Source organism: Photinus pyralis, unplaced genomic scaffold (genome assembly GCF_008802855.1).
Source record: "Photinus pyralis isolate 1611_PpyrPB1 unplaced genomic scaffold, Ppyr1.3 Ppyr1.4_LG3b, whole genome shotgun sequence".
Classification (NCBI taxonomy): Eukaryota; Metazoa; Arthropoda; class Insecta; order Coleoptera; family Lampyridae; genus Photinus; species Photinus pyralis.
Genome location: NW_022170510.1, coordinates 18,113,406 through 18,127,933, shown reverse-complemented (window position 1 = coordinate 18,127,933; position 14,528 = coordinate 18,113,406). Strand labels below are relative to the sequence as shown.

The 14,528-nt window shown below is 35.3% G+C and overlaps 1 protein-coding gene and 1 long non-coding RNA gene across 2 annotated transcripts; one reads left to right on the top strand and one right to left on the bottom strand.

The window, feature by feature from the left end:
• Positions 1-7,466: 7,466 nt before the first annotated feature.
• LOC116166577 lies at positions 7,467-8,795 on the top strand. The gene is made up of 2 exons (XR_004144345.1): positions 7,467-7,876; positions 7,925-8,795. It is a non-coding gene; the product is annotated as an uncharacterized LOC116166577 (long non-coding RNA).
• Positions 8,796-12,896: 4,101 nt separating this feature from the next.
• On the bottom strand, positions 12,897-14,212 carry LOC116166557. The gene is made up of 2 exons (XM_031481554.1): positions 13,069-14,212; positions 12,897-13,012 (listed from the first exon to the last, which is right to left on the bottom strand). The coding sequence occupies exon 1, from the start codon at positions 14,186-14,188 to the stop codon at positions 13,109-13,111; it is 1,080 nt and encodes a 359-aa protein (XP_031337414.1). The 5' UTR covers positions 14,189-14,212; the 3' UTR covers positions 12,897-13,012; positions 13,069-13,108.
• Positions 14,213-14,528: the final 316 nt, after the last annotated feature.

Here is a 14,528-nt window from a genome sequence, read left to right as displayed (position 1 = left end):
CGCTCGGAACGATTATATGAGCCGGAAGGGCCAAGAAAAATAGCTTACTCGTAGCCGGCTCGTTTACCCATACGTTAAATACAGGTGCGTTGCTCTTGAAGAGAGACACGACCTCAAACACTAGATGCGAACAAAATACAAAGCTCCAATCATAAATCGTCGGAAGGTTACACTAGATTAATGGTATTGAAGCAAATAACAAAAAGGTTGTGTAAAAGATCGTATCTTCCGAAAATTCCACAATCAGCTGGTCGCTCCCGGTATCGTTTAGGTGTTAGCGCTTATCTACTCGGTGGTACGCCGGATAGCTGCCGGCAATCAACAGGTGTTCGTACTCCGGAATATTCGCAAGATGCAAATTCATTTACATACAAGGATTCGTCTGTACAAGGATTGACCTACTACATGGATTGACCGGTACAAGAATTCATCTACTACATGGACCCCCTAAAAGTAATGAAGATGTAACACTCCCTTAACGAGATTTTTAATAACATACCTGAAATCGTCAGGAGGGTAATGAAAAATACTTAAATCAATGAAATAGGGAAATTATCCAACCTCAAATTGTGACTCTGAAAGAATTTTAGATAACATAACGTAAAAGAAAGTCAACGCCATTTCACTTACATGTAGGTAGGGCGATGAACTTCAACCAGATATATAGCCTCACAATGGAGAAAACGGCTTCTGAGTTACACTACTCGACGACGCCAATGACAAGGTAAAATTGCCAGAGATTTCACATGAATGATGGCAAATATTACCCACTGGTTTAAGAAGAATTCACAATGCCACGCTCTACAACAAGTACAACCTCGTTGGCTTTAAAACGGAAATGAAGTGAAAAATTAACGCGATCCTGCGCGAGGAAAGAAACACGCGTACAAGTGACGCCATCTCACCTATATCCTGCCTAACCTAGCAAGCGGTAATTTTGAAATTTGAATAAGAATAAACTAAACTGTTACAGAAGGTAAATATTAGGACAAAGTTTGTAGAATGGGCGAATGGGTATTGCATTTTCTCGATTTTTTCAGATTAACATTTTTTCCGTTTCATTTATTTATTTATTTATTTACTGTCCCTCTTATTCTAGGCTCTCAACAGGCTTACGCCCAATTACAGAGTGACCCGCATAATACTTTTTAGAGGTGCCCCTGCAGAAGGTCTTAAGTTGTTCTATACTACTCCGGTATTTACCTTGCGAATTAGGAAAACTGCAGGAAATAGACCTACTTCGGAGTAGCTGGCAGAATGCTCGAAACTGATCTAAGGAAATACCCCTCTGCGAATGTTTCATGTTTAAGTTTCATGAACGAAGGCACATTTCATCTTATTTGCCCAGCTAAAGTTGACATTTCCGCTTGGTAAATACATACTGTAGCAGTTTAGCTTGTAATTTTAATTAAATTTGAACATAAGCAGAGTGCTTGCTTTCATTAGAAGCAAGAATGACTGACATTAATTGCTAAGCAAATTTTAGATACGAATTGAGAAAGAAATAATACTACAGTTAGTTAAAAGCAAATAAAATAGATTTTTTGAACTCATTCTGAACGCTATTGAGTAGTGCAATTTTTTTTACGTCACGGTATAAATCGACAGGTTTTAATCTATTTAATGTGGTAATGTGACTTTAGAAAATATGCAATTAAACACGAACGAACAATTTCGACGAATTCACCAGAAGCAAATCAATGTTTAAATTTATATCACATAAAAATCAGCTTCTTTGGCGTGTCATCAAGTCAAAATATCGGCGGCAATCGCAAAGGCTGTCGTGATAAAATAAAGTTAATTTATAAATACATCTGTAAAGAAACCACCTACACGCACGTACAGATAGGATCTTTCAATTGTCAGTTCTACTCGTAGATCTTAAATGAATACATAAGTGTTAGTTTAGAAAACATGTTACCTTTGATTGAAAGAGTCTCTTGAACGAATCCCTGTTATATCTAATATCCTGGGACACAATATTTGAGCACTGTTTCAGTTGCGCGAGATGCAAACGTTCCCTTAAATTTTCTTCTTCCATGCTCGACATGGGCACAAACGACTTACGTCGGATCGCGAGACGCTCGTCCACTGGAATTTTGACGGCCGCCGTTTGCACGACGCCGTCATATTTGCACTTATAATCACAATTACCATTTTTAACAATCGGTACCGATTCGGACGTATCAGTTTCCATCTTTATTCCACAAACCACCGTATCATTTGTTTATCCACGAATTTGAATATAATGGACCTATCTGACAATAATTAGCAATTACGCTTTGAAAATGTTATTTTTTTTATTCCTAATGAGAGTGCTGTCTAGGCATGCGCTTGCGTCAGTAACGGTAACACAAAAAGACGTAAAGATTAAGATGAAGATCACAAAGCTGCGCTAGTTCTTCGCGTTAATCGACGGTGGACTGACAAGACGTATTCACCCAGTAAGCTTGTTCTTTGCCATTCACCTGTATTTGTAAATAGGGTGGGAATCAGACGTGATTTTTTTATTTAAGCTTCGTTTCGTAGTACAAGCAGATAAATCATTTTGTTATTAGGTACCCTTTAAATTAAGGGCTAGTGATATTTATTGTGAAATAATTGCAAAGTTACTTTTAGGGGAAACTCCTACGGTTGATGGATACTGGCATCTAAGACATCTTAAAATTAATAGCCTGAAATTAACTTAAAAAAAGTGCTCATCCTCAATTAAGTACCTATTCCAATAATAGTATCATCAAATTCTGAGAAATAATTAAAACTAGTAGCGTGGAAAAGTAAGACGAGATTAATCACTTTCACTTTTTCAATTGGACTCCCTTCTTTAAACAATTTTAGGCAGTGTCCAATATATGTAACATTAATCCGATAGAGAGGGAAATTACTTTCCACTCAAACACGCGCGCTAATCCCCACAAATGCTCCAGAAACCATGAAAAAATATTCAACTGGACAGAAAATGGAAGAACGCAATGTTGTTATACATGATTACACCACTATAATAATGCGTTACCTACGTAATTTCGTCTAATGATTTTCTCACGCGATTAACGACATCGAAACCATCAATGCAAGAGAATTGCCACTTTTTGTGAATGCGAAGTTGAGGTATTATAGCAAATAAAAGTAGAGCGAGGTAAGGTTTTCGAGTCGATCATAAAATTATTCATATGGACAGTGAAAAATGTGACTATTTTATTTATGGCACTAAATGCAGGTTGCTACTTTTTTTCTTATCGGACTGACTAATCGCCCTATATTTAGTGCACAAATGCGCTTTCAGAAATGAAGCAATGGAGGCCAAAACCAGATGTTTATACATAAACGGTGAAATTTGCGTGGAAAATTAGCATCAGGGACAAAAATTACGTGTTTAACTGGCATCTATTTAAATAACAATCGATGGTAAAGTATTTCAGAGTATTAGTGTAATTGCAAAACAAACGTGTGGGTAATAACCTTGCCATTTCGACAACAATTTTTAGAAAAATCTCTATTTAACGTTATATAGTAATTAACTTTTATGTTGGTATTAAAACGCCACTATAATCTAATCTTCCTTGAAAATCGTATGACCTTTTATTTTTTAAGAATGTATCAATGGGTGTAGCTGCAAATAAACTCTTATAAAATTTAGTTGTCCATAAAGTCGCCCACGCGAGATGAACATAATTTCCAAAATAGCGACGGGGGTCACTATTTAATCGAGTATTTTAGTGGTTTGGTCTGCATTTATATTGCACGATTTTGCAGTAGTAAAACGTCCAGTTGTTTATAACCTTTCCGCAATATCCATTCAACTAATTTCACAAATTACAACTTTTCCTTAGCGCAGAAGGGGAAACATCACAATTGTGCACTTATTTTTAAACTAAGTATATGTTTCTCATACATTATGCTCTTTTTTGGGTCTTTCGTTTATTATTGGCTGACCACTGTAAGTACCAATTAACAGGATACTGTTCTCAAGTAAAATAAAATTGGGTCAATTTTGGCACCGCGTTATATTTCCGTGTAAGAAGAGATGCTGTACTGACAGCTAATGCCAATGAAATGCACTTAATTTCGACTTTAGAAGAGGGCTATGCTAAAGTTAAGATCACTATTCTACCTTACAATCTCCAAATGCCAACTCAAAAACCGTTACACCAAGTATCACCACCCTCCATAAACGTGGAGGATACATTTTTCTTATCGCCACCATATTTTTTGGCGGCTTTTTTCACTGCTAATCCACCAGTGAAAAATTCTAAAGTTTTGCATGTAATTTGCAAAGGTATAAAAATTGCCCCTGGGGAGATTAAAGTGATCAAAACCTAGCTTCGTTTATACGCTACCTAAAACCACAATTTTGAACCCTAGATGCATTTGCGCTTTGCAAAAAGTTCAGAATTTTACGACACATCGGCCGCCATTTCCAAAATGAAAGCTCACAGAAACGTTTCACTTACAGCTGTTTTATTATTGATATTAATCAATAAAATGATTAGATTAATTACAAAACCGTAATTCTGTAATTTCTGTTATTACCACAATTCTCAACAGATTTTCGGCTGTCGTCTCACGGTTGATTTCCTTAGAATGCAACATAAGCTGTTATAAGCGAGAACTCGGTCATATCATACGATGGCAGTTGAAGATCTATTGTGACGCGGTGTATGTTTTGATGTCAACTGTCAATAAATATCAACAAAATATAAAGCATCACATAGATTTTCAGTAGGTGAATTTTTGGACAGCTGGCATTCCGGAACACGACTTTTAATCCGATTCATAATCAATAGCACTGATCGTTCAACTGGTGGTAATCGATTGGCGATTCTGTCTCTTTTCGTTCTCGAGTTACACGAGGTATAGACGGACGGACAGACAGACAAAACCATCACATAAGGGACAATTTTGTCGAGGGGGAACCAGAATGACGTTATGAGTGACAACCCCCCATCCCCCTTAAACCCACAGCCCCCACCCCCCTCTTCAAAAATCCTAAATGGCAACCCCGTAGGGCCCTACTTGTCACACATCGTGAAAAGCTATTAAAAAATGCTTTCCAGTGGTACCAATAAAGTCAAAATTCATTAAGACAATTTAACAAAAATTTAATAATAAACAATAAAAAAAGAAAAATTAAGCCATGCCTATGTTCAAGATTCGGTTGCTAAATTCGAAGAAACGGGATCTGTTATCAATAAAAAAAGAAACCAACCAAGATTGCTTAATGAAGCAGCTCAGGTTGAAGTTCTTGGCCAATTTGCCATAAATCCCTCAATGTCAACATTTAGTTTGTTTTTGTATAATTATTAAATTTTTGTTTAAATTGTCTTAATGAATATTGACTTTATTGGTACCACTGGAAAGCATTTTTCAGTAGCGTGTCACAAGTATGCGGTTGCCATTTAGGATTTTTGAAGAGTGTGGGCCGGGGGTTAAGGGGGGTAGGGGGTTTATCACTCATAACGTCATTCTGGTTCCCCCTCGATACATCCGAAACGGTTTTGCGCGATTTTCAATATCTTCTTTAGTTTGGAAAATATGACCGACTGCAAGTTTTAAAATTGACCCCCCATACAAAATTCTCCCCACATAGGTATCCCTTTTAAGCAACCCAGCAGCCTATACATTGTATATTTTATTTTTGTCTTTATTTTTAAGTGGGCGGGGTTTCAGCCAAGGCTGCTCTACCAATCCAACCCACTATACGTTTACAAATATCCATGCAGCTTTTCTATTTTATAAAAGTTGTTTGAAACCGTTCGTTCAACAAAACTTTGAAATTTTGAACTAAAACCGTATAAAATACAATTATTTTTTGTCATCGACTAGCTCAAAATTTTTCCTTTTTTAGATGAATTCTTAATGCAAACCTCTCCTGCGATCTCTACAACATTCCTTGGTTTTTTGTTAGCTTGTCAATAAAGTAACCACTAAATTTTATTTTCCTTTGTAGGTAGGCATTTTTTGCAAATAGGTATATTTTGGTAAAGCCTTTTACCCAAAATCGCCATGAAACCTTCATTTTCATGCCTACCTTATGTCAAGAAATTTTATAGTTTCCATGACAGAGACAGACCAGACTACTTTTACTGCTGCATGTCACTTAACCGGCCGCACCTGTCACTTTTCCGGCCATCCCTGTCACATTGCTAAATGTATATAATGACTTTCCGATATTCCATTCTCGTGGTATGAAGTGTTTGAAACGATATCGCTAGGGGGTTAAGGGAGGAGATGGCAAGTAGTGCTGGTGCTGGAGATCTCGCATTAGAGTATAGCAGAACATTTTACATCCCTTAAATGCACAAATGCTATCCAACATTGTAAAGTGTTAATTTCGAAAGACAGACACAATAATCCAACAAAAAGAGGACATACAGCAACAAGTGAAAAGTTTAATTTCACTCAGATATTACTCTGTGTTTAAAATAGACAATTGTAAGTACATAGTACATTTTATTATCAAAATTTCACTTCTTGAAATCAAGATCAAACGTTTTTACCTTATCCCAAAAAAATGACGGTTTTGAAACATTTTTGGCCCAACCGCACTGGTTATTAAACACCCGTTAAATTTACCTCTTATCAAACATACAGAGGCAAATGACAGGCTCTATTATTTATTACAGACCACCAAAGTATTTTTTGTTTCAAGAGGTTAGAATTAATGCCAAGGATAATCGGCTGGCTCGACCAATTGTGAAAAACCTTTACAAGCTGAAATTCGCAGTAACTTAATGGAATTTATTTTGCAATCGTGTTAATAAAGTATATCTAATTAAGTGCAGTGCAACTGTAACAGGCGAATTTTTGGCCTTCACTTTAATGGTCATTGCGAACCTAATCGCTTCGATTACGGTTTAGATTGCTCACCTTACCTGTCATATTACTCGTATCTCTATTAGTATTTTTAGTTATAGATGATATGCTTCGTTCTTTTGCGGATTATGTGTGCCAATTAATATCGCCAGATTTAAAATGTCATTGATCTGTGAAATGGGCGACCACCAAAAGTATGAACCGATATGAAGATCGAGCGTGATAGATAATTTAACATTAGCTACAAGTTATGGAATTTTATCGTGTTAAGTGTTATTTAATTTTCATGATCTTATCTAATACCAGGTCCAAAACGACCACCACCCGGGGAAATTTTAATGTACTTTTGTGTAATATTAAATCAGCTTTAGATTGCGATCAAATATTTACGCTACATGCCTCGTATAATTAAAATAGAATACAACGAATTAAAAATATTAACGACGAACCCAATAATAAAATGTAGGTAGATGTTAATATGGCAACGACTTGTTAGCCGTTACAAATTGTATTGCAATTAAAGTGCAACAATCTTCAATAAAACTTTATTATTATGATACAGATTATATTGGAAGTCTAGCCTTAATGGTTATGATAAACAAACCGTAAGTAATAATTGCTTACAGAAAACACTTAAAGATTGCAATTCTTATTTAATCTTTTAAATTAATTAAAACTAACTCACCTGGAAAACAATTCCTTCTACGGTGAAGAAATATAATAAAAATCGCGTTGCTTGCAATTAGACGTGCTTAGTTTGGTCAAATCAAGTTACACTTTAAAAGAAGTGTTCACGTGTAGTTTATTCCCCTTATTTTTTTCTCCCGATGCATCTGAATAAATGGCCTGAATGTTAACGTTATTGCCTGAAAAATACAATCTTGAAAGGTGAATGAAGCAACGACGGTGGTACATTGAAGATTTTACGTCCCAGTTATAGGTCAGCAGATTATTCGAGTAAAATTCCGTACTACCAAGTTTCCGTTTTAGTGCAAAGAATTTTAAATTATGTAATTGCACGATAAATGGGCGCTATAATTATGCTCCGTATGGCTACAGATAGGTATAAATACATTAGTCATAAAACTCATTTCATATATGTACGTTGTAGATTTACCAATTTTTTTGTTCGGAAGATCTCTTTTTTGGTCGAGGCAGCACTTTTCTTCAAAGGGGATGACTCATTAGAAGTGGGATCATCTTCTAGAGTCGTTGCTGTTCCTCTTGACTACGACAACGAACAGCGGGGAGAGTGGTGACTTGTTCTCCTTCATAGTTTGGAAGCCCTCTTGGTCTTCATCTAAACGCGGAGATGTTTCGACAACGATCTGGATGGCGTCTTGGGTTCGATTCTATCTCTATGGAAGGTGCCGGAATCGCCTCTATGGCACCGGCTAAGAAGGGAACGGTGTTAACACGAAAAATGGAGAATCCGTTGAGAAAAGCAAACCTAATTGCATTATCAAAAATAGTGAATGTCACAAAATTGTTTTAAGAGCCCTCCTGATATATGTGTTGCCTCTTCAAACGTTGGCACTCAATTTTGACTTATTCAGCGGTGAGTGTGCTTTTATACTCACAAGTAAGGTAGTATAATGTGAGAATTTTAATATTCCTAAAGGAATCGACCTGTGAGAAACATTTGCATGAACAGATTTTATATTACACTTATTGAGAAGAATCGAATCCAAACAAAGGATTTGGGGTATTTTGCTTCATTGATTGGAATTTTTCATTTAATTTAGTAATATTAGTCCTTTGGCGGCTTGCCTTTGCAGGTGGATTCTTTATCAAATTTGTGGATCAATTGTGAATGGGCTGTGTAGGTCAAAAAATAAGGAAGGGTAAAAGTAAAACTAATACAGAATCAAAATTTGTTTTGCGCATGCGCAATCCGATTTTCTTATTTTTTAAGATATTTAGATGAAATTTTGTATGTAGACACCCCGAATAAACGTAGTTCTAGTGTTCACACATTCAAATGGTGCCTTTATTCAAGAAGTCCCGCCAAGGGCGCGATCCTCCGTTCAAAAACTCAACGGTAACCAAGATGCCGCGGACGGCATTCATTGAACCTTGCGACGTTCCGTTCTGAATGAGGTCTGTAATGGGAGAGATCGGTTTCCAGGCTTTTTCATTTATATCAATTATACCCAACATTACGATATAAGTAACAAATCCACAGTTATTTAAAAAAAATGCAATTCTAAAAGTTTTATTAAGTACACAATTCGCTAAAATATAGACCTTTGGATGTTTTATCAATACTATTGAAATGCATGATGATTCATGAATGAAATTAATGGGAGTGTTGCAACCATAACACACCTATTTAAAATTTAAATTCTTATCTAATTAAATGGCTCCATTAATCAGCTATAGGTATAATAACCACCATCAATAGTAGTCAATAACAATTAAGTTTTAAAAGCATTTCCTTTATCAAACGGTAGGCATCTACTAGTGCTTTGTGAAAATCTTCACAGACACGCAATCGTGTAATCAGAATGAAATTAATTACCTTCAATCTTCACTATAACTATATTGAATATGGCCAAATCACCATAATTAAAATGAAGTAGGTAGTGCTTCTTGAGCATACTCTGTAATGGCCAGACGATTTTTGTTAATTATACAAGCCTAATCCTTACCTCGCTTTGATTAGTCTTAAATGGAGATAAATTTTGTATACAACCTTAACCTACATTTTTTACAAGTTAGAATTTATGCGTCTTTTCATTAAATACGCAAGCAGTCTCATGTAGGTACTGCATATAATAAATATCGAAATTTTATAACGTTACTTTCTAGCAGTAGAAACTTGAATGACAATTATTGATATTTATTTCATGAAACTGCTCCCATTTCGTTTGATCATTTACTTTAATGTTGGCCAAAATTATAGCCTCTCGTCTATCTTTCCATATTTGTCCATTCTTTATCCATGCTCTAAATTGAGGAAATTCTCTATGCTTGGTTTGTCATACATATCCTAAATTCATAATGAGAAATTAATAACATGTAGGTATACTTGTATTTCCTTACTCCTGTCGCCTAGGGTACATTTTCTGCAGATAACTGTGATCAATTTTTAGAAGTCAGTGAAAGTAAGTATAATCATAACCTTTGATAAAGGGACATCTTTTTCAAATAACTATTCAGTCACCATAAATCAATCTGATCGGCAAACTCTTTGCATGTAGTTAGGCAAATTGTCGTACAGCCTAGCACGTCGGTGCATTTCTTTATTGTATCACAGATACAACAGCTAAACTGTGGGTTCAGTACTTCAAGATGGTAACCTTTGCAAAAGTATACTCGTACCTTCACTTGCAACGTGCCCCTGTCGAAAGGCAGAACTTAAATACAGCAGGCGTGCTCCCAACGCCCTTGTTGAGGAAGAAGTATTTATTACCCCTCGACCATTGGAGGAAGAAGAGGATCTCAGCAGTGAATTGATGGAGGAGATGGAAGATGACCCAGAAGATGATGGCATAGAGCACGATGAGGGTTCAACCGTATCAAAGAGGCCGAGAAACGCTTATTAGGATATTCCCAAAGTGTTTCTTGAATTTGACATATTATAAAAGTATGGTTAAAATTGGTCAAATTCTTTGATCTCGCCATTAAATTCATAAATTGATCGAGATTTAAAGTTGAGGGAGTAAGTCAACGTATAATTTATCGCTCTTTAATTGACTCGTTGTTTAGGAGTTTATTAGCAAAAAACGGAAGCAAGTTCAAAAATTTCGAAGTTTTTGGGGCGCCAAAACTTATGCTCAATCCATGGACGGGTACAAACTCGGATGACTCGTTTTCAAGACAATCTTATGGTCTGTATTGTATATAATTAGTTTGATAGCAGAGTATATATGGTGGTCCAAGTACAAGCTTGATAAAAATTTACATTTTTAATTTAGCCATCATTTTCTTTCTGCGTATTTTAATCCTATAGCGTGTTGACTTCATAATGAGTTCCGGAAGCCGTTGGCTCCAACTCCAACTGCTCAAAATATAGTTTTTTTTCGAGAGATTCGGGTTTTGACTTAAAAAAGAGTAACCACATCGATTGCTGCGAGTGTTGTGAAGCCAAGTCATAGAAATTTCTACGGGTCGTAGGATAATAAATTCAGTCCAGAACCAACTTGTTATTTCGCGTATTTCTTGAAACTAACAGTTCCACGCGAGTTTCATGATTTTTACAGTTTAAGAACCCAACCCCTGAAAGCGAATTGATTTAAACGTGTCAGTTTTATCCACGCCAAAGAAAAGGATTATTGTGTAAGAGCTATTGCATAAAATTAGACAGCGTAACGTGTTCGAGTAAGGACACATTGATTAAACGTGTTGATGAGTGTTTCCGTTGAAACAAAGTAGTATTGTTGACGTTATGAGGATAAAGTGCCCGAAAAAGACACGAATTAAAATAGAGTATATAAATTTGCTTAGTCACAAAACGTTCAAAGCGATTCAAATAAACCGTTTACAAAAACCCGTGGTAAGAAACTCTTGTTTGCCTGTAATCTCTTAATTCAGAAGTTTAACGTCCGCCAAAATTACATCCAGAGGGTTCCGATTCCCAGAGAATCCACAGAAGCAAAAGTCGCCGTCGCTAAAGATCCAATCTTCAGTTTCCGGTAGTCAATTTTCCGAAACTTTGTCGCTGTAAAGAGGCCAATACCAAGCCTATTTTATACGGACATCATTATCCACCGAAGGACATTTTTATGTGAGGTATGAGCAAATGGAAACCGTTTGTCGTAAATAGATTTTACGAAATATATACAACATTTTATTCACTAACACTTGGTCGTCTCGTACTCTTGTCGTAAGTAAGTTTTGATCGTAGTGTTGAGTTTCTTTTACTGCTCTACTAACGGATTCCTCTTGCAAATTCGTTATGGAATATTTAACAAAAATCTAAAGAGTGCGTTTGAGATTTTATGTTGTAGTTGAATAATCATCCATGGAAACCTAGCAATTCTTTAAGGGGGCTTCAAGAAACATGATATTATTATAAGGCATTCCTGGTTACAGCGAGATCTCACGTGCAACAGGATGATATGGAGGTCTGCAAGCTATTCTATCTGCGGTCCATTTTGTCATGCTTAGCCTCCCATATCATTTACTTGACGCGTTAGACTATAATGAGGTTCATTTTAGACACAGGGATGCAATTACAAACTGCTCTTATTTTTTAGCGCAACATCCAGGGATTTCTAAACAGTAAATCAAATAAGAACAGTGAAATTCCATAGCGCTTTGACGGAATCAGCGCATGTCATGGGAATACTGGAAAAAGAAAAAACTGTACACATAAGAAGCCAATTTCCTTCTTGAACCATATGAATTTAACTCTCATTTCACTAGTGTAGTTCTTCATATTGCACCATATGAATGTAAATTGTGACCTAACCGTAAACACTCCTATAAGGACATTTCGAGGGACATTTTCACTACCCTTGCCAGACAGAGAAAAATTCATATCAGTTTACTTATACATTTTCTGGTTTTTAATATTAGTTTTCGATAAATCATCCCATTTAAGATTTTATAGAATATCCCGTACATTTGTTTAATAGTTATTTACATAAATGTCAGGAAAATGACACATTACTGGCGAGGAAATATTGAAGTGCGAGGCCCTTTGGGGCCGAGTTCTTTAATTTTCGAGTTAAGTAATGTCATTTTACTGACGAGTTTTGTATTTAATTTGACCCGAAATCGTATAGTCCAGGCCATATATTTTTTTACAAAAAAAAATTAGTTACCGGGCGAAACCAGGTTTTTCAGGCAGGTGAAATGAATAGAAATTGGGAAAAAATAATTAAAACAGCTGAATTTTTCCGCGGGTGAAATCACGGGGGTTGAAAGTGGTGTTTTGCAAATTGTGGCTAAACTATTAATTTTAGAGGAAAATGTGATTTATGTAGAACTCCATGATAGGCTTTGTCGTGTTAATTAATAGATCAGAGTATAATAAAAACCTATAATTTTATTGTTTTTCTATGGGCTATCGATTTCGCCTTATAGGGCTTCATCAGGCCGTAGCTAAAATACATATATATGTTGAACGCGTGAAATTTTTTCAAAATCTATCTTACCGTCTACTGAATTACATTTTGTAACAAGATGGAAATGTATGATGTAATGTCCATATTTTTATATAAAATTGAATTGAATGATGTATGTGTGAGCGCTGAAATTGAATTAAAGGTTAGTAAATCGTATATCAGATATAAATTAATTACTTACATGTTTTAAGTGCAGTGTGTGTGTGTATCAGTATGTGAGGTTATGTATGAGGCAGTGGCGTGTTATGTGAATGGGCAACGTATTTATAAAGATGATTATCATTGAATTCAGTTATGTCATTTATTAATTTGAAATTAGGATCTTGTAACGCTTTGTGAATTTCATAGTGTTCTAGTATTGTTAATTTTTTGTAATTGTTGGTTTTGTGTAGAATTTTTGTATTGTCTATTGATATTGTGTGTTTTGTGTTATTTATGTGGGTACCTATGGCTGAATGTGGTTTGTTTTTGTTGTGTTCGGTGAATCTTGTTAGCAATTTTCTTGTGGTTTGTCCTATATATATGCAGTTGCAATCGTTACATGTGATTTTGTATATTCCTGACTGTAAATGATGTGGTTCCTTTGGTTTGTAGTTGGTTAGAATTTTTTGTAATGTAGGGTGTGTGGTGTTAGTGAGGGTGATGTTGTAGGGGTTTAGTGCTTTTTGTAGGTGTGTATGTATGTGTTTGTAGTATGGGATGGTTATGTATTTATTGCTGTGTTTATGATGTGGATATATGTTTTTGAGCAAATGTTTGTACTTGATTCTTTTAAAAATGTTATTAATGAGGGTAGGTTTGTAGTTGTTATTTTGAGCTATCTGAAGGATCGTGTTGTATTCGTTATGAAAATCTAATGGGTTTAGGGGGGTGTTTAGTAGTCTATTAAAGAGGAAGTTGAAGGCGGCCATTTTTATGTTAGGTGAGTGATAGGAGTTGTAGGGTATTATAACATCAGTGGTAGTTGGTTTCCTGTATATATTGTATGATATGTGGTTGTTATTGTTGTATAGAGTGATGTCTAGAAAATTAAGTGTGTTATTTGATTCTGTTTCTAATGTAAATTTTATGTCTGAAATATTGTTGATAGTTGTGTGGAAGTGATGAAGTTGTTCTATTGTCCCAGTCCAAATGACAAATATGTCGTCTACATATCTTAACCAGGTGGTAACATGTTTGAAATTTGGTAGATTTTTAATTGGAAGTTGAAGGTGATCAATAAAGATGTTTGCTAATAGTCCACTTATGGGATTTCCCATAGGTAGACCGTCTTCCATTTTGTAAGTTTTATTGTTAAACATGAATAAATTTAAGTTTGTGACATGTTGAAATAATTTGAAATAATTTTTTTTTTTTTTTTTTTTTTTTTTTTTTTTTTTTTTTTTAGAGGAAAATGTTCAATGTAAAAGTTATAGATATTAAAAAAATGAACAACTTTTGTATCTGCACTATTTTCACATAACCTCCAATTTTCCTAGAAAAACCGGAAAACCCGTTTTTTTCGTTTTTATTCTTATTTTTGCGAAAAAATATCGTAAGGGTTTGAAATTTGGAGGAAACAGCTTGTTTTATGATAAAAAAGAAGATAATTTTTTGGGCCTGTAAAGTTCAACCGTTTCCAAGATCTCACGATTTCTGAAA